The sequence below is a fragment of the Maylandia zebra genome, linkage group LG23 (genome assembly GCF_041146795.1).
Source record: "Maylandia zebra isolate NMK-2024a linkage group LG23, Mzebra_GT3a, whole genome shotgun sequence".
NCBI lineage: Eukaryota > Metazoa > Chordata > Actinopteri > Cichliformes > Cichlidae > Maylandia > Maylandia zebra.
In genome coordinates, this window is record NC_135188.1 from 48,522,632 (window position 1) to 48,543,739 (window position 21,108).

At 42.4% G+C, this 21,108-nt stretch overlaps 1 protein-coding gene across 1 annotated transcript in view; it reads left to right on the forward strand.

Annotated features, from left to right (window-relative positions):
• pudp (pseudouridine 5'-phosphatase) overlaps positions 1-20,796 on the forward strand; it is a 39,045-nt gene extending 18,249 nt beyond the window's left edge. The window contains exon 4 of the mRNA XM_024798749.2: positions 19,496-20,796. Within this exon, the coding sequence (XP_024654517.2) occupies positions 19,496-19,672 (177 nt within the window). The 3' untranslated portion in view covers positions 19,673-20,796. The remainder of the gene's footprint in view (positions 1-19,495) is intronic.
• The last annotated feature ends 312 nt before the right edge of the window (positions 20,797-21,108 follow it).

Below are 21,108 nucleotides of genomic sequence, written 5' to 3' on the forward strand. Positions count from 1 at the left end.
TGTCTTTTGGGTTATGTCCATACCCACTGCACTGTATTAGGATTATCAAGCAGCTTCCTGTATTTTAATAATGTGGTCAGACTGCATAAATGTACATTATGGTTATTTTCCTTGGAGGCTGTTTCTGCCATCGACGTTGTTTTTTACCCAAACAATCATTCAAACTTGGCCTCAGGGAGGCAGGATCCTCGGATCAACCTTTGGACCAATCAGTGTGACATTTGAGACACAATGCTAAAACATGCATTTGCACTTGGTCTTGTGTGCCATTGTGCGTATCTGTCCATCATCAGCACTGGCTTTATTTCTGCTCTCCTTAACAGAAATGATGAAATGGTAAGCATCCTTGGCTCATATTGCTCTAGGCTTCATCATCATTTGAAAGATTCAATGGGCAATCTATCACTGTCACTTATTCACTCGCCACTGCAGGCAGCATACAAACACACACACTCGTATAGGTCCTGTATGTTGCTGGAACGCGTTCATATATCTATTTGTAATCTATATGTAAGTGTGTCACCTTGTTTCACGTGTTTTTAACACCACTGTCATGTTGTATATGTCTTACTATCACACGCTCCTCAAAGTGCTCCTCAAAGGATATCGTACCATGATGATATAAACATGAGATGGCGCCAGTATGTTCGGCTCGCCGTCACTCCTCCTCCTGTTTTTTGGTTTTTTGTTTGCTGTTCTTTGCCTTAACTGTGGAAATCAACTCGCTCCGGACTTATGACCGGCAAACTCTCTTTATTATTCGAGACTCAGCAGTGTCAGCACCTTTGTCCTCTGTCTTTGATGGACAAACAAGCGGTGTGCCTCCACTGTTCGATGGTATTCCACCTTACCTACGTCGCACCTGGTTCCTCCCTCCCAAGCTACACCGGAAAAAACGTTGGAGAAGACGAGGGAAGCGAAGTGGTCTCCTGGCTCGCACAAAGGCATTTCTATCACTCTCCTGCCTGGCTGATCCTCCCCTCGCTCAGATGGGTTTCTGCTACTCTGCTGCGGTGAGGGGCTCACTCCAGCCCAGAGGACCCTGGGTGAAAACCGTCTCTCCAACTCCGCCTGCTGTTGCTCCGGCTTTACCGGTAGGCCCGCTTCTTGGCCCGCGCCTCCCTCGGTCATCTGGCTCACTCCTCGCCATGCCGGCGGCGGCGTTCTCCTCTGGTAGGCGACTCTCTGCCATCTCCGGCCCACGCCTGGTGTTTGCTCCCTTCCTGCGTGACTCTCCGGGTCCGTCGCTCGCTGTTTCCGCTCCGGGTCCTCGGTCATCGGCTCTCCTACAGCCACGGATCCGCAGATTTGGTGCTACAAACTCTAACCTACGCCCACTCACCCGCATATCAACCCCGATGACAGCTACTGATCTCACCTTATCTATGGCTTTGATCAACACTCGATCCCTCTCCAATAAGACGTTTCTGCTCAAGGATTTTTTCTCTTCTTACGACTTGGATTTTATGTTCCTGACGGAGACCTGGTTACGCGCTGGTGAGACTGTGGCTTTCTCTGAGCTTCTTCCTCCAGGCTGTTGTTTTTTAAACACTCCCAGGTCCTCTGGCAAAGGCGGAGGCCTCGCCTGTGTTTTTAAATCTGTTTATGACTGCCATCAGATTTCTTTTTCCTCTTTTTCCAGCTTTGAACTACAGCTTTTTAAACTAAACTCATCCACTCCGTTACTGATTGCAGTGGTATATCGTCCTCCCAAATTTAACAAGGACTTTATCAGTGAGTTTGGGGAATTCCTTTCAGGGCTTTCAGTAGATTTCGATCATTTTCTTATTGTTGGTGACCTGAATATTCATGTGTGCTGTCCATCTAAACCCCTGGTTAGAGACTTTGTTTCACTGTTGGATTCCTTCAACCTTACTCAGTGTGTGTCTGGCTCCACACATGAGAAGGGTCACACTTTGGACCTTGTCATGTCTCACGGCTTGGGTATCCACATCTCTGAAATTTGTGAGAGTGCGTGTATCTCCGATCATTTTCCTGTTCTATTTTCTGCCACTGCACATTGTTCTGATGCTGCAGTTAAACCTCCTTCACGCCGTCACCGGATCATCAATACCCATGTACCATCTCAGTTTTCTGCTGCTTTTAGCAACTCTGAGCTCTCCACGGTGGACTGGATTGATTCCTTGTGTGCAGAAGATTTAACTGCTCTTTTCAACTCAACATGTACTTCTATTCTGGACCTCATCGCTCCCCTAAAAACACTCCGTCCCAAAGCTCACGCTGAACCCTGGATTACAGACTCTGTTCGTGCTCTCAGGCGCACCTGTAGGTGTGCTGAGAGAAAATGGAAAAAGGACAAGCTGCACATTTCTTTTAATATCCTCAGAGACTCTCTTTCAACCTATCAGAAAGCCGTTAAAGAGGCCAAGTCCTCCTACATATCAAACCTGGTTAGCAGTAGTGTCCATAAACCTCAGACTCTGTTTCGTGTTTTAAATTCCATTGTAAATCCTTACACATCCACCAGCCTCACACCTTCTGCCACCCTCTGTAATGACTTTCTAAAGTTCTTTGTAAACAAGATTTCCTCCCTGCAGTCTGTCATTCCATCTTCACCTTCCAATCCCTGTGTTTTGTCTTTGTGCCATTCTGCCTTTAATCAGTTCGAACCAATCTCTCTCTCTCAGCTGCATGAAATAGTCTGCAAGGTTAAGACTACCAACTGTTCCACCGATGCTATCCCCTCTCGGCTTCTGAAGCAGGTTCTGGACTCAGTCGGACCTTTCCTTCTGGTCCTGATCAATGCCTGCCTCAGTTCTGGTTGTTTTCCAACACCCTTCAAGCACGCTGTTGTTCAACCTCTCCTTAAAAAGCCTAATCTAGATCCATCCCTACTCTCTAACTATAGGCCCATTTCCAACCTCCCTTTTCTGTCTAAAGTACTGGAACGAGCCGCCCTCACGCAGCTCCAGCTATTTCTTGACAATAACAATCTCTATGAGAAGTTCCAGTCTGGTTTTAGAGCTCGGCATAGCACAGAAACCGCCCTTCTGAGAGTTTTTAATGATTTGCTTTTAACTGTTGACTCTGGTTGTGCTGCTGTCTTAGTAACCCTGGACCTGACAGCAGCCTTCGACACTGTTGATCACAACATACTGCTATCCCGCCTTCAACATTGTGTCGGTTTAAAGGGCACTGTCTTAAAGTTTTTCCAGTCCTATTTGAATAATAGGAGTTTTTCTGTTCACCTTGGTGAACTGTCATCTCCCAGAGCTCCTTTAACCTGTGGCGTACCTCAGGGGTCCATACCAGGCCCCCTGTTGTTTATTCTGTACTTGCTCCCTCTGGGCGATGTGCTCCGTAAACATAATGTGTCCTTCCACATCTTTGCCGATGATATTCAGATCTACCTCCCTCTGAGGTTGAACTGCAATGTTTCTTTGCAGCCGCTACTCTCCTGCTTGTCTGACATTAAGACTTGGATGACTCTTAACTTCTTACACCTTAATGAAAGCAAAACTGAAGTCATTGTGTTTGGGCTTCCTAAAGATCCCAACTTCTCTCTTGACTTTTTGGGACCCCTAACCTCCGATTGCACTTCTTCCATTAAGAGTCTTGGTGTTATTTTTGACAATGCTTTTAAACTTGATAAACAAATCAGCTCTGTAGTTAAGGGATCTTTTTATCATTTGCGGATTTTAGCCAAAGTCAAGTCTTACCTTTGCGGGAACGATCTAGAAAGAGTGGTCCATGCTTTTATTACTTCACGGCTAGACTACTGTAATTCCCTCTATGCTGGCCTAGATCGTTCCTGTCTACATCGCCTTCAACTGGTGCAGAACGCTGCCGCTTGCCTGTTGACCGGTTCAAAAAAAAGAGACCACATCACTCCGGTTCTCTGCTCTCTCCACTGGCTCCCAGTTGCCTTTAGGATTGATTTTAAAATCTTATTGCTGGCTTTTAAGGTTTTAAATGGCACTGCACCTTCTTACCTGTCAGAACTCCTTAGAACTTATCGCCCCAGGAGATCTTTGAGGTCAGCCGACCTGATGCTTTTAGATGTTCCCAGGTATAAATTAAAGACAAAGGGAGAGAGGGCGTTTGCTGTGGCTGCACCCAGACTGTGGAACAGTTTACCTCCTCACGTCAGATTCTCCAAAAGCCTAGAAACTTTTAAAACCGCTCTTAAAACTCACCTCTTTTCATTGGCTTTTAGAAAGGTTTAATTTATTTGTTTTATATATTTTTATTTTATTTTTATCAGCGAGGTGTTATTACGAAATTGTGTTCTATTGTATTTTTATCTGTATTTACTGTACAGCACTTTGGTCAGCCTTGGTTGTTTTTAAATGTGCTCTATAAATAAACTTGACTTGACTTGACTTGACTTGACACGCCTCTTGAGAAAAACACAACACCTCTCATCATCCTTATAAACAGGGACAATTACAACAGAATTAGATTAGGGTTAAAAAAGTCTTTCCATGAGGCCTGTTGTATTCCTCATTATGTTTCTGAAAATGTATAACAGTAACATGAAAAGGATAGCACATACGTCATTACACTGGTAATACTGAGTGTCTAGATGCCAGAAGCTTTGAAAACTAGAAGGTAATCCTAACATTTTATCTTTACAGTATGTTGTTTAAAAGTGAATTACCTGAAAATACTAACGTAGCATGTTATCATGGAGATACATCACATATGCTTAATATAATAAGTATAATAAACATAATAGATTGATTTCCAGCTGGTTGGCTGCAAGCTACAGCTGGAAGACAGGTGACTCATTGGGGACTGCTGACCGTCTCTGGTCGTGTCAGACTCGTGTCTTCACCCAGCGATGCCCGTTTGCCTGTTAGCTCGAGAGTTAGCCAGAACTTCTGTCTCAGGAAAACCAGGACCATCACAGGTGGCCTGATAACGACTGTGTTGAGTCTGTTCCTTCCCGTTCCATGCAAGGCCACCTGGGTTGGCTGGCAGACTGTTTACTTAGCCTGGCAGGGCGAAGGACACTGTCTCAGCTGAACTCTGGACACGCACACACACATACATATACTGATATGCACACACTCATCCCCCTCCCTTTCCAAACGCCTTCGATGCTTGTTCCCTCCTGGGAACACGGCGGGTCAGAGCCCGCGCTGGAATGGTAGCGCTGGGCAGGATGGCTGCTGTGTTTGCTTCGGATTACTCCTCACCCCCCACCCGACCCTGTGGCTGGTCACGTGCTCTATAATGTTGTGCTGTGGACATTTATCTGCTTTTTTGTGCAGAGGAGTTTTTTTGTTTCCTGTTCTCATGCTGTCCTCCCAGGAGCCCAGCATGAGTAGAGGTCTCTTTTTTCCTCTTGTACTTTCCCATTGTAGTGTATATTTCAGTGTTTTTCTGTAACGCTACCGATCTCCGACCTGTATCCCCATGTGGTGTCTGTGTCGTGGGTGTAAGGTCGCACGGGGGGAGGGGGTCCTATTTCACTGCAGGGCAACCTGCACGTGGCGAATAAAGCCTTGATTGATTGATTGATTGATTGATTGATTGATTGATTGATTGATTGATTGACCCCTTGCATTCTGCCCATCACCTGCCCTCCGGAGGCGCCTCAGACCAGTTGTGTCTCACACGTCCAGACAAAAACATTTTCCTCCCCTCGGCCATTTGGACTGTTAACCCTTTAACACTCAGTTTTGCGTAACTATTTTTAAATCCCGGTAGCTCTGCAACTACTTAAGGTAGCGCAATAATTTTTTTGCATATGAAACCGGAGGAGTTGTACTTACATCTTATGCCATCAGCTTGTCCTCGGTCACAGTTTCCTTCCACATAAAGCTTTGCAAAAACTGCATAAAAAGCACTTGCAGCAACAAAAACATAATATTCCAGAAACACGCTTTGCCGATCTGATCAGCTGTTCGTAACACTTCCTACGCCCATCAGCGCGAACTATCGCATGTCCGCCATGACCTGCCTGAACAGAGCGTTCTCACTCCCGAGGCGTAACATGTCGACGTTTTGTCACGTCCCGCGGCGTTCCTGAGGAACGCGAAAGGAGACCTTCGGCGTTCTTATGGTACGCGGTGGGTTATGGCTGGAATCCAGTGCAATGACGCTCCCGCGGTAGTAGATGTTCCAGCCCTGTATTCCAGCCCTAAACCTAACCTTATCCCTAGCCCTGACCATAACCTTATTCCTGACCTTAACCAGGACTTTAATGATGTTAAATAGCGTGTTTCTAAGTGATTTGAAGAAAAAGAGCGAACATGTGTAGGTTCAGTCCAGACGGTTCTCATATTTCCTCTTTTTCCGAGGTCGTCATTTAGGAACGTGGTGGGTAGCCGAAAACGTAATATGGTGACGATTTGTCACCTAGCGTAAAATGTTACGCTTTGGGAGTGAGAACGGGTTGGCCTGAAACCAGAAGTGATGTCATTTTGAGGAAATGTAGTTTTGTTTTTTTTTTTATCTTCAGGGCCTTATGAGCCTATACTTGTGTTTTTAAAAGTTATGTTTGACTTTATGACTTTCTGTGTCGTTTCTGGGATGCTGAGGACTCATATTGCACTGCTGGAAATAGTTTATTTTGATGCATATGCTGTTTTTTTGCAAATTTGCAGTATAATATTTATTTTCGTTTTTCCTGCAGTATATAAAAATTAGTGTATTTCAAAAATAAAACTATGAAGACACTCAAAATAAATTTCCTGTGGTGGGGAACTATTTTGTGCAACTTTTTTGTATTTGCAGTTTTGAGGGATAAACCTCTTAAATTTCTCTAACTAGAAATATATGTTAAAAAAACAAAAACGATTTTCAATTTTATATGTAGTTTATTGCACTTTTTTGCAATTTATGTAATTACTATGCACTTAATGCAAACATATTATTAAAATTTGGACTATAATGGGTATATTGATGTATAACAACTTGAAATGCTCCCAAAAAATGGCTCCACAGCATGTAAAAATATAAAATAAGCTCTGGCGGACTTGGTTCTATGGTAGGTCTTAAAGGGTTAACAAACCCTATCCCCCCACATCCCACCCCTGCCCAGCCACTCACCAATCTGACCCTCATCATTCAGGCCACTCACACATGGACTCATATTAGGGCTGCCACAAACGATTATTTTGATAGTCGACTAGTCACCGATTATTTATGCGATTAGTCGACTAATCAGATCATCATCCACTGGACGTAAAACGTACAGCTTATTGCACCAGCAGCATCTGCTCTTATATAACTATCATTAGCTTACAGCTTGAAGTGTTTAAGGTGCTAACTAAAAATAAAGACAAGATGATAGTTTATTCAATTTTAATGAAATTTGCAGATTGTTTCGGTGAAGTTTAATAAACTCCTTGCTATCTAAAATATAACAGGACACTGGAGTATATTCTGGAGCATCTCACACTTCTGATAATCAGCTGTCTGCTTGACGTTTATTCAGCTGTGTAAAAGCTATAACTTTAATCTCAGACAAACTGATTTACTCAGGAACAAATAAAATACTAAAAAAAAAAAAGCCAAACAATAACATTTTAAGTTATCTAAGTGACTCATATATATTTAACCTGAGTAGCGAAAGACGGCGGTGGGTTTGAAAACAATTTGCCGGGAGTCCGGTGTTCTCACCGCGCTAGTGACCTAGCCCCCGGCTCGCTATCGAGCTAGTGGGTAACAGACGTCTCCGAAAACGTCGGAGCGCTTTTGAAAATATGTGGTGTCCTGATAAACTGAGCAGATATTTGAGGTTTACACAGCTACATTCTCGCCTGAAAATATGTTAAACGTTTATTTTGTGACCCAGAAAGAATAATAAGAGTAACATTAAAACTAACTAGCTGCCGCCATTGTTGGAAACTGAGCTGGGCCGCGCTATGAATTCTGGGACACAGCTGCTTCTTCTTCTTCTTCTTCGGGGTTTAACGGCAGCTGGCATCCTTGTACATGCAGTGCTGCCATCTTCTGTTTCAGTCCGTTATTACACTCTTAAATCCTGCTACTTATTCCTGCGTCTTTCAGGATCTTACAAAGCTTCAAACGACGCTTCGACTATTAAATCAGTCGTCGACGATTTTGATAGTCGACGTAATCGTGACTAGTCGACAAATCGTGGCAGCCCTAACTCATATACATTTCTCCTGTTTGTCATTTATTCCTGCTCTCCTACATTTTTGTTGTACATGTGCAATGACAATAAAAGCCTATTCTATTCTATTCTATTTCCATCCACCGCTGTTCTGATCACGCCTGTGTATATCCTCCAGAGAACTGAGGAAAAAAGAATCCTGTCATTGAATTTTTTTTCCTGCCTCTTTGGAGCTAAAAGAGGACACTCAAACACATGACGTGTCAGTGGAGAGCCCGGGATGTCCTCCATTTAGTACATCAGGACTTAGTAGGGTAGCTCAAACAAGTCAAAAGATGTAAACCAAAAACAAATATCCATTAAAGAGGACATAAATGAATAGGCTTGGTTCTCTATATAGCCCTTGATGCTAAACCTGGCTCAGCCCTTAGCTTTCTAGTGTCATTAGCACTAAATTCATAAATATCCAGAGGCAGCACACATAATAGCGCTGGACTTTCATCATGTTGAGTCAAAGCAGTGCTGCTGAAATTCCACCAGCATATGAACTGTGCTACACACAGGAAAAACCTACTGGATAAAGTCTACTCCAAAATCAAATAGGGATACAGGAAGGGATGAGGATCGAGAACTGGTTCTTGTAGAGAACCGCTTCCCAGTAGTCCAATTCCTTGGATTCATTAGTTTGCCTGCCTATCGATCCCGCTTATCGGTTCTTGCACTCTCGCTACAATCAGCTGATTTCAGTTAATCAGAGGAGGAAAATAGTGACGCAGTCTGCAGCGTGGACATTAGTTTTATTATTATTGCACAAAAGGATGAGAGCGTGATGGTAAAGTGGAGACTGCTCCAGGACAGTAACAACTGCATCACACTGTTGACACAACTTGCACCTGCACAGACAGCATGCTAACACTAAGCTAGCCAAGAACCCAGAGTGATGTTAAAGCTGAGTAAATGCTGACCCCAGCACTGTGATAAAGGGAGCTGTGATTTGCAGTGAAGCTGCTGAACTTCAACAGGTAACAAACTGATGAGCAGTCAGGCTGCAGCCTGTTCATGTTTCTACAGTAGAATCACAATCACTTTCTTTTTGTGCTGGTTTTCATCTTTGCTTTGTGCTATCGGCTTTGTGTTCATTCCTATTGACTAAGAGGAAGATCACATGTGCCCTCATTGGAATAGGGTTTGGTGTTGGTGTGTGTAGCTGTAAATTTGGTTTGATGGTCTCTCTTCAAAGCTACAAAGCTGGAGGAGTAGGCTACATCTGTACTTTCCTAGCACTTCACAGACATAACACTGACAAAAACATCTGGGTGTATGCCAACCAGAGGTCAGGACCCTGCTTAGGAACAAAAACACTGCTATTACTGTAGATCGAACTGATGTGGTACTCTGCAGTGCAGCCAGGATATATCTGGCATCATAAGTTGGATTATAGAAATAACTGTTTTCAACAAAAAACATCAGAAGTAGCCACATCACATAATGTGATTATGTGGAAGTCATAAATCACAAAGACAGGAGCTGTGGAAGGACTTCAGTGCCAAAAGCTGCACAAGGTTGATTGGATATAAAATCATCAGCACAAGTTTCGTGAGAACGGTTAGTAATGGGAATGGAAGAAATATACAATGACCATCAGTCGTCCTTGGTCTGGAGCTCCATGCACGATCTTGCCTCATGGAGTGAGGAAGATGGGGATCAGCCCAAAACTACACAGAGGGAGCTGTTTAATGATCTAAAGGCAGTCAAGATGGCAATCGATTTCCCTCAGCCAGAACACTGGAGATAGCAGATACTGCTATGGCAACCAAGGAGTGACTTAAGAAGCACATTAAGGTCATGGAGAGCGCCAGTGTCCAGACCTCGGTCCTATAGGAAACCTGTGGAAGGAGCTGAAGCTTCGAGATGCCAAGCAGCAGCCAAGAAAACAAAAGGATTTAAGAGTTTCTGTAAAGAGGAGACGACCAAAATCCCTCCTGAGATATGTGCAAACCTGGTGACCAACTACAAGAAACATCTTCTCGCTAACTGCCAACAAGCGTTTCTCTACCAAGTAGGGCTGCACGATTAATCGTTAGAAAATCGTGATCTCAATTCTAAGCAAAAAAATCGTGATTCTCATTTTATGCAAAATCCTGCAGCCCTACTACCAAGTACTGTCATATTTCGCTCAGCGATCGAATACTTATTTCACTAATGCCGTGGAAATAAATGTGTTTTATCTGGAGTTTTGGTTGATATCCTGTCAAATGTTTGTGTATGTGTGCGTCATCATATGTGCTGGTTTACAGGCGGCACTTTTTAATTAGTCCTATTTAACTTAAAATAACACTTTCCAAAAATAGATTTTCCAGACAAGCAGGAGAAAAGTAGGTTTCTCACACAGATCAGCACCTATTGAATGCCTTCTTTATGGCTCATGGTTTCTATATTGTTTTGGCATTTTTTGCACATAGCACCTGTTGATGTTTAAATTTCAGACATACAAGTTACATAATATATTATATACTGGCATTATTGTTTGAAACATGAAGACATGAAAGTGATATAAAGCTTGATTCTATATTCATAAAGCGTATTAGGTTTGCAGTACAGTGTATCGCCTTCCCACTATTTCTACTATCTCTTTGCTTTGAATCTAAACATGCAATTTCAGTTCAATTCAGTTGTGTTTATATAGCACCGAAATACAACAACAATACAATAATACAGAGAAAATCACAACAGTCATATGACCCCCTATGAGCAAACATGTGGCGACAGTAGGAAAGAAAAACTCCCTTTTAACAGGAAGAAACCTTCTGCAGTGCCAGGTTCAGGAGGGGCGGGGCCATCTGCTGCAACAGGTTGGGGATGAGGATACAAAGACAGGACAACGACACGCTGTGGAAGAGCGCGAGGGATTAATAATAAGTAATAACTGAACACAGAGAGGTGTATAAAAGAGGAAACACTCAAGTGCTCTGTTGGGGTGATGCGGTACTGTAAGGTCATTAAGATGAGACGGGTGCTCCGTTGCACAGCAGGTAATTGAGGATGTTCCTCACAGCTCAGTAACCTGCTGTGCAATATAGGTGATGATCTGTATTAAATGACAAACTAAAAATATCTATGATTTCACATTATGGTCTTTTGTTTTAAGGTATTGCAAAATATATTGTTCCATATTTCTTCCATCATTACATCTCCATTTTATCACAGGCGAGAGCTGTTCGCACATTATTCCACTCGTGAGACCCCATGGCAGGCTTACACACCTTAAACTCATAATGTTAAAAATGAACCTCTGTGTTAACGGCTAAAACTGCTGCTGCAGTGTAATATATTTTATATAATGTATATAATAATTTTACCTTTGGCCTTTAATCGTGTTTTCTTGAAGAACGTCTTATATGTTATATTTCTATACTTGTGTTTGAAATGCTCCAGAACAAGTTGAAGTACTGATTCAACTTCTTTACTCTAGTAAAAGTGGAAAAAGTACTCTAATACTAATAATCTAATACAAAGTACTCTAATTCTAATGAATGCATTCAGTTTGAATATTATTTAGGACACAAGCAGTAAAAGAGAGTTATGTTGCCAACATGGTAGAGGGTGACTTATCCTCTACACCTAAACAGACATGAGAGCAGTCAGGGGTGAAAGTGAGATTCAGCAAGTGGGGAAAATCCTCAGATCAGTTGTAGTGGCTCTGAATTGAATTGAATTCAACACGATGAAAGCAGATGTTTCATTTCCAGTTTACCGTATATTGTCTTCATACTAGAGCAGATACAGTTGGTATAACAAATTCAGTGAATTAATCTGTGTCGTCTGTATAAATGTAAATTAACTCTGCTACACTCTGCTAACCCAAAACTAACCACAGGTCATCAGGACTTCCTGATGCTTGTTTTAATCAGCTATCATGACCGTGGTATTAAATTGCTCCTTATTACACAGAAACTATGCACAGGTGTCATTACTATTTTTTAGGTTTGTTTTAAAAGGTTATTATTTGGTTATTAATGTGTTATTAAATAGAAACAGGCAGTTTTGCATTTTGCAGCTCAGGTATTTCAGTGGTAATAACACTGTATTATCTTCTTGTTCCTCCCTTGTTACCCTATTATTAACAATTTATTATGGAGTTGTATTTCCATATTATTACCCCCAGTTTGTGGGTTCTCATTATTCTATTACATAAATTTCAGGGCAGTATTACTCAGCTGTAACCGCTGTTGCTACCTTGATATTAATGGGTATTAAGTGGTTTTACTTTGCTAATTGCATAGTAATAACATAGAAATTACCATATTATTATGTTCTTGTGTCTGCCGTGTTTCCCTACTCTGACCTCTTTATTATAAAGCTTTAATACAAAACTCCTACCAGTTTTAGTTTGTCAGCAATTCTCAAACCTACCGAAACATGACAGGTTGACATGACAGGACATGTTGTAGAAACATTATGTCATGTAGAAATGTTAGTCCTCTTTCCTTTTCTGGAGTGCTAGCTAGATGCTGATTACACAGTAGCAGTGTTGATGAGGGTTAGAGTCACCCAAATGGCAGCAGTGCAGTCCTATGTTATTTAAATTGCTTGATTTTTTTTTTAATTAAAACTGCAAAGATGCTATTGTTTTTGTTGCATTAGAATCTTGACTTTTCTCTGATTTCGGGGAAATAATTGTGCAGAGTAAAAATGGTAAATGGCCTGTATTTGTACAGCGCTTTTCTAGTCCGTAAAGCGCTTTACACAACCATTCACACACACATTCACACACTGGTGATGGCAGCTACATTGTAGCCACAGCCACCCTGGGGCGCACTGACAGAGGCGAGGCTGCCGGACACTGGCGCCACCGGGCCCTCTGACCACCACCAGTAGGCAACGGGTGAAGTGTCTTGCCCAAGGACACAACGACCGAGACTGTCCAAGCCGGGGCTCGAACCGGCAACCTTCCGATTACAAGGCGAACTCCCAACTCTTGAGCCACGATCGTAATTGTGCAGCGTTCTTGAGGGTAAATGACGGCTAATCTGTAGCTGCCTCCACCTGTGTGAATGTGAGAGTGAATGAATAGTGGAATTGTACAGCGCTTTGAGGGTCCTGAAAAGCGCTGTATAAATGCAATCCATTATTATTATTTATTATTAATCTCTGGGTAGAAAGAAATTATATTTCAGGTTGTACGCACTGTTCACCTCAGTCGCATTAATCTTGTAGATGAGAGCCTTGTTTACTGAACTGTTGTCCATAGCCAGCAGCATAGACTGTAGCCAGTCAAGTTGCCTCCAAATCACAGCATGCAGGCATTTGCTGCTGTCACATTATTGCACCATGCTCCTCTAAAGGGGCAATGTGTTTGCATTAGAGGGCCAAATGTGTGTGAGCCTGTAACAAATGTCTGTGTATGAATCTGCCCACAGCAAACACACAGCTCTGCCTCACTGTACTTTGTCTTGACTCGTTCAGCAGTGTGTACTCGAGTACACAGTGAATCCAGATTGTGTTGGTTCTGCTGGTTCTTGCGTGTTTGGGAGCAGGCCCCAGGACAGGTTGTAAATCTTACATAGTACCTTTTGAAGAGCAGGACCAGTGGGCGCTGTGTCTCCTCATAACTCTGCTCATGGGGATCTTAAGTCAGGAGGCTGGGCGGAGTCAGTTGGAAGCTTTGAATTTGGATTCCCTGAAGATGGCCTTCGTGTGTAATTATGTATAATGTACATTGTTTTTCCTTTTTTTAACCTCTGGGAGTTCACCACTCACCTTTGTACCATTTGGACTTGATCAACTTGAACTTCAATAAATAACTGGAAACACTGGGGTGGTCCAAAACCTTTGACCAGTAGTGTATCTAACATGCATATAATCCTTTCAGTGGTTCTTTTTTCTTTTTGCTATTTCTGTTGATCCACAGATTTGTTTTGTGCAGCTCTAGAAATTTTTAGTTCATTTCTTTAACTTTTGACTTTTGTAATCCACCCAAGCTATTAGTCTGCTGTGCATCTGTGTCTGTTTTCATCCAGTTCAGCACAATCAGGAAGCAGATTTAAAGGTCATTGCACGAGCTCATTGGATAATTACCGTTTTTAATTGCTCTCAATCAAGGGAATTAGCAAGAGTGCTCTGGACTCTGAGTGTTTCCACCACCATTGTTCAAGATCCTTCAGTTTCAGGATTAGTGACATCACAGAAGTCAATTATGTTTTAAAGAGGCTTGAGGATGCCCCTTTGTTCAGCCTGAGCATTAGACTTGAAATGAACAAGCGTTTTTAAGGCTTCAGTAAAGCTTAGCGTTTGGTGACTCCTGTAGAGCTTAAGATTCATTAAACTGCAACTTCCTTTATTCACACTCAAGTGCTGTTTGGAGCCATAAGCCACAAAAAAGAAAAAATGGAATTGAAAGAGAAATTTGTGATAAAGAGAAAAAAGAAAGTACACCCTCTGTCAGTTGTAAAGATATAATAAAGAACTGTCCAGCCCATACCAGGTGTTAGAATGAAGGTAATACAACCTGAAAAACAACTCGTCGCATTTCGCTATATTTGTTTATTCATCAAAGACTAAGCCAAAATGTAGAAGCACTGTGTGAATAAATCATAACCCCTATTTCAGGATAAAACGCATAAAACAACAAAACTCAGTTTAAACAGAGCATTTGGAGATGAAAAACAAAAACACAACAGCGCGATGTCATTGTGAGGCACCCACTCTTCATTAAACAGTGGTCCATTCTCTGGGAACGGAGGAGACCAAATGTTTGACTTTAGTGAATGAATGTTACTATTCACTTAAACCAGGAGCACTTTTTTATGCTTTTCCTACACAAGTGCTTTCTATCTAACATTCACACACATTCATACTGATGCATAATAGACATCGTCTATTTTTATGCTGCTGAAAGAGAACAACAGGAAACAGCGGGGCGAGAGGCAGTTAATTGTAGAAAATCACCAAAAAAGGAATCGTATCTAGCTGTCACTGACTAGCTGTCACTGATGCATGATAATATACTCTGCTTATGCATACAGGGTGTGTACAGCCCTTTAAAATAGTGTATTTCCACTTTGAGCTCTACCGCAGCGGTCCCCAACCTTTTTTGCGCCACGGACCAGTTTATGCCCGACAATATTTTCCAGGACCGGCCTTTAAGGTGTCGCGGATAAATACAACAAAATAAAACCGGTACCGGTACCGAAAAAAAGATTTGTTCATAACACACGTGAAAAGACCCAGGAAAGAAGAAGTGGAGAGCAACTTAGGGTTAGTATCTTGGCCAAAGATATTTGGCATGCACACTGCACCAGCCAGGGATCCATAACTAGATAATCTGGTCTACCTCCTGAGTTACAGCCAGCCCGATATTTCTAGAGTTCTGAGTCCTTTTGTGACCTCCTGGATGAGTTGTCAGTGTGCTTTTGGAGGATTTTTTATAGTCTGGCCACTCCTGAAAACATTTTGTGCATTATAGTTTTACAGCTGATCAAAAACAACAATACTTTTCCCCAAAACAGAAATCAAAGTTCCAAACATGAACTCAGTAATGAGGAGCTCCACCGTTATTGTTGATCACTTCAAAAATCCGTTGTGGCATGCTCAATGCAAGCCTTTCCATGAGGTGAGTGGGAACATTTCTCCAAGTGGTGAAGACAGCTACACGAAGGGCATCTTCTGTCTGGAACTGTTGTCCATTTTTGTAAACTTCCCTCACCATCCATCCCCAAAGGCTCTCAGTTGGATTTAGATCAGGGGAACACGCAGGATGGTCCAAAAGAGCGATGTTATTCCCCTGGAAGTCTTCAGCATACCAAGACATTTTGAACTATTTATTGTTCCCAACTTTGTGGGAACAGTTTTGGGATGGCTCCTTCCTGTTCCAAAGTGACTCAACAATTCCCATAAACACACCCATACATCCTAAATATTGTGGAAAAGCCTTACTTGAAGACTTTAAGCTGTAATAGCTGCAAAGGGTGGGCCAGCATCATAATAAACCCTATGGATTAAAAATGGGATGTCATATGTGTGTGGAGGCAGAAGAGCAAACAGTGCATCTCTGTGCCAAACTGAAAACTTTGTCTGTTGTTGCTGACATTTATTTTGACTAAAGGATGAATTTCTCAGATCCGTTTGCGTGCTATCAGAATTCCCTTTTTTCCGAAGAGTTACACAGAAAGTCTTGAGGGAATTTGATTATAGAAATATTCATTTGGATGAGTCAAGGACTAACAGTTGAAGGTGAAGATCAGTGCACCCTCACACAAAACACTTCTTTTTCTAATTCTGACAACGTTTTAGATAAATCTTGAACAAGATCAATTAACTGTGCTGATTGTACTGATTTTCTGCTGCAAGTCTGTGTTTACTGTTCACTTTACTGGTCAAGTGTCATGGGCTTAATTTCAGCTGCGTTTAAATAGTTCACCTCCAACATCACCGTATATTTTGGCATGGCAGTAGGCCAGGGGTGGGCAACTCCAGGCCTCGAAGGCCGGTGTCCTGCAGGTTTTAGATCTCACCTTGGGTCAACACACCTGAATCACACGACCAGGCCTCTGGAGAACTTCAGGACATGTTGAGGAGCTAATTTAGCCATTTAAATCAGCTGTGTTGGTTCAAGGACACATCTAAAACCTGCAGGGGCACCGGCCCCCGAGGCCTGGAGTTGCCCACCCCTGCAGTAGGTAGTTTGTTGTGTCTACATCTGCACAGATGTCATTCTGTTTCCAGCTAAATCTCTTTGAATAGTTGGGATTAAATATTCCTCCTAAACCTGACAGTGCTGCACTCTTACCACTGTTTGGAAAAAGAAGTTTCTTATATATTTCCTGTGGTAGATTCAGAAGATCTAGTTTATTTATTTGTTTGTATTTTGTCTTTTTTATATTGCTTAAAAATAAAATGTGTCCACAGTAGAAATTTCAACCTCTAGCTCTATGAGATGTGATCATAGATGCATTTGCTCCTGTGGGCTGTGTGTTGATAGCGTCCAATTCGTTAAAACAAATATACTGACTTACACAGGATTGTCTTGACTCCTGTGCGGCTGGTATTTTCACATACCACCCTAGAAGTCCTGTCAGGACCACTTGCATACAGTGGGGCAAAAAAGTATTTAGTCAGCCACCGATTGTGCAAGTTCCCCCACTTAAAATGATGACAGAGGTCAGTAATTTGCACCAGAGGTACACTTCAACTGTGAGAGACAGAATGTGAAAAAAAAAATCCATGAATCCACATGGTAGGATTTGTAAAGAATTTATTCGTAAATTAGGGTGGAAAATAAGTATTTGATCACCTCAAACAAGGAAAATCTCTGGCTCTCACAAACCTGTAACGTCTTCTGTAAGAAGCTTTTCTGTCCCCCACTCGTTACCTGTATAAATGGCACCTGTTTGAACTCATCATCTGTATAAAAGACACCTGTCCACAGCCTCAAACAGCCAGACTCCAAACTCCGCCATGGCCAAGACCAAAGAGCTTTCGAAGGACACCAGGAAAAGTATTGTAGACCTGCACCAGACTGGGAAAAGTGAATCTACAATAGGCAAGCAGCTTGGTGTGAAAAAATCAACTGTGGGAGCAATCATCAGAAAATGGAAGACATACAAGACCACTGATAATCTCCCTCGATCTGGGGCTCCACGCAAGATCTCATCCCGTGGGGTCAAAATGATCATGAGAACGGTGAGCAAAGATCCCAGAACCACACGGGGGGACCTGGTGAATGACCTGCAGAGAGCTGGGACCAAAGTAACAAAGGTCACCATCAGTAACACACTACAACGGCAGGGAATCAAATCCCGCAGTGCCAGACGTGTTCCGCTGCTGAAGCCAGTGCATGTCCAGGCCCGTCTGAAGTTTGCCAGAGAGCACATGGATGATACAGCAGAGGATTGGGAGAATGTCATGTGGTCAGATGAAACCAAAGTAGAACTTTTTGGTATAAACTCAACTCGTCGTGTTCGGAGGAAGAAGAATACTGAGTTGCATCCCAAGAACACCATACCTACTGTGAAGCATGGGGGTGGAAACATCATGCTATGGGGCTGTTTTTCTGCCAAGGGGACAGGACGACTGATCCGTGTTAAGGACAGAATGAATGGGGCCATGTATCGTGAGATTTTGAGCCAAAACCTCCTTCCATCAGTGAGAACTTTGAAGATGAAACGCGGCTGGGTCTTCCAACATGACAATGATCCAAAACACACCGCCCGGGCAACAAAGGAGTGGCTCCGTAAGAAGCATTTGAAAGTCCTGGAGTGGCCTAGCCAGTCTCCAGACCTCAACCCCATAGAAAATCTGTGGCGGGAGTTGAAAGTCCGTGTTGCTCGGCGACAGCCCCAAAACATCACTGCTCTCGAGAAGATCTGCATGGAGGAATGGGCCAAAATACCAGCTACTGTGTGTGCAAACCTGGTAAAGACCTATAGTAAACGTTTGACCTCTGTTATTGCCAACAAAGGTTATGTTACAAAGTATTGAGTTGTATTTTTGTTATTGACCAAATACTTATTTTCCACCCTGATTTACGAATAAATTCTTTACAAATCCTACCATGTGGATTCATGGATTTTTTTTTCACATTCTGTCTCTCACAGTTGAAGTGTACCTCTGGTGCAAATTACTGACCTCTGTCATCATTTTAGGTGGGGGAACTTGCACAATCGGTGGCTGACTAAATACTTTTTTGCCCCACTGTATATGCTCTGCAGTTGCACCATGGACATGCACAAACATCAGCTTTACTGTGAAACTGATGACGCTGTCAGAGCAGTTTGGTCATAGTGGATTCCACAGTGCATTAACTCAGCAGAACCGCTGCTGAGCATCACACGTCATCATGCAGCTGCCCACAGTGCAGTGAAAACCCACGATCTTTGTTTACCACTACCTCTAAACTGGGCTCCCACCTGACGGTGTCGTTTTCCTCACAGTTTGAAGGTGGTCATTCTGACAGACAGTAGCACAGCAGGCAGATTCTCAACCACTTGAGCACCATTGAGTCTGTCATGGACCCTGATATTGTTGTATAACCATCACATTTTCATAAAATAGGAAAAGATGAAGAACTTCTGGGTAATCCTTAGTGACATGAAATAAAAGCAATAAATTATTGTAGAGTCTGTAACTTAAAATCACCTTGTGGCTGTTGTGATTTGGCGCTATCTAAATAAAACTGAATCTACGGGGAGGTTGAGGGGGAGCACTGGCAGCTGCAGTATGTTTGAAGTTTTGGCCTGCATTATGGCTCATCAGGGTCATTATTCTTAAAATAAATGGATATTCTACCTGACAGGATTAAGCAGAGTCAAGCTACAGAGAAAAAATTAATTATACTTTTATATAATTATATAATTTTCTCTCATGTTTGTGCCATCTGAGGAGGTGAAATCCAGGTGAGTATATAGGATAATATCACTGTTTTTCTTTTCTCCTGTCTTTGCCCAGTGCTTGGTGTTTGAAGATGCTCCCAATGGTGTAAAGGCAGCACTGGCAGCAGGAATGCAGGTGGTCGCGATTCCCGATGACAACCTGGACCGCAGCCTTATCCAGGAGGCTACGCTGCGACTAAGGAGTATGGAGGAGTTTGAGCCGGAGCTCTTTGGCCTGCCAGCATATGACTGAAATGGCTCATACCCCAGCACGTAATTCAGGAAGCTAGTAACCATTGTTAATTGATTGGTTGTTAAACAATAACTTCATAAATGAGTAAACTATTAGTAAATGGATGGGCACCGTAAATCTGCAAATGTAAATCTGTATTACACCTACACATCTTACTTACTAAAAAGTTGAACCTGATGGTTCTAATCTTTGTTCCAAAGGGAACCGTTCAGCTTAGGGTGGTGGTGATGTAAACTACGTCATGTGACTCGTCTTATTATCGTACTCCTGTTATCGAAAGGCTCATTTGAACCGTACAAAAATCTAATAAAGAAAACATCAGCAGTTTGAGTTGAGCCATGTTCAGGTTCTTCACTGTCACCTGTAAAATACCCAGAGTAGCAGGCACATTGGCCCTTAATTCAATGATGCACAATACAAACACACACGCACAAGTAATTGTCTTACATTCGTTAGGTGACTTTTTAATCTGATAATTTAATTTAATAATGAATGGTTAATATTAGCGTCGGTGCTGTTATCCCGAAGTATATATCCTCATATTATGAACTGTAGCTTCTCGGAGGAGTCACTGGAAAAGCTTCAGATGCAGGTCTGTCATTCTAACACAGTATCACCTTTTGTGGTCGTCTGGATGTGGACACATCGCGAAGTTGAAGTTGTTCTTGTCATACACTTCGTCTAAGATGCCTTTTTGAAATGTCAGAGACAATCCTCCTCTGCTCAGTGTGATCCAGTGAAGAGGCTGTGAGTCGTCCTCACTCCTGAACTGACTCCATCTGCTTGCAGAGCAGGCTTTAATGGGGGAACCCTGGAGCAGGCTGGAGGAGGCTGGTGCCGCAGCTCCTCAGTCTACTCCCATCGACTCCCCTTTCATAGCCTCACATCCTCAACAACAAGGTCGTCTCAGCTGTTTTTTTCTTCTGTGCTTGTTGCTTACAGAGTCGTCACTGTCTCTGGGCCTGAAATGTGATTGTTTCATTTTCTGTGTGTCTTCATTTCTTGTTTCCAGCAAGGCAAAGGTGTTTTTTTACATTTTGTTTCCAAAAGAATTATGCCTGAAAAAAATACCTGACTTCATTTTCTCCACCTTCCTTAAATGAATAAATAAATCCTATGACAAACCCAGAAGATAATACGTTTGCATTCGTTCCTAATCCCTAATAATTTTCTTCTTGACTTTGATTTCAGATTTAATTAGTTAATTGGTTATTTTCAGACTTGCATACATTTCTCAGCACAGCTTTTCAGAGCATAGAGTTCATGAACACATAGCAGCTGTGCGTCATTGCTAATTTATTTAGGCATTTAAAACATTTCATATAGCATCAGTTAACGTGTGAAATGCTGACGATAATCATGAGGACCAAGTGTGCACAATCACTGCAGGATTTAGAGCGGTGCTGCTGAAGGGAGGAGATTAAGTACAAGACAAA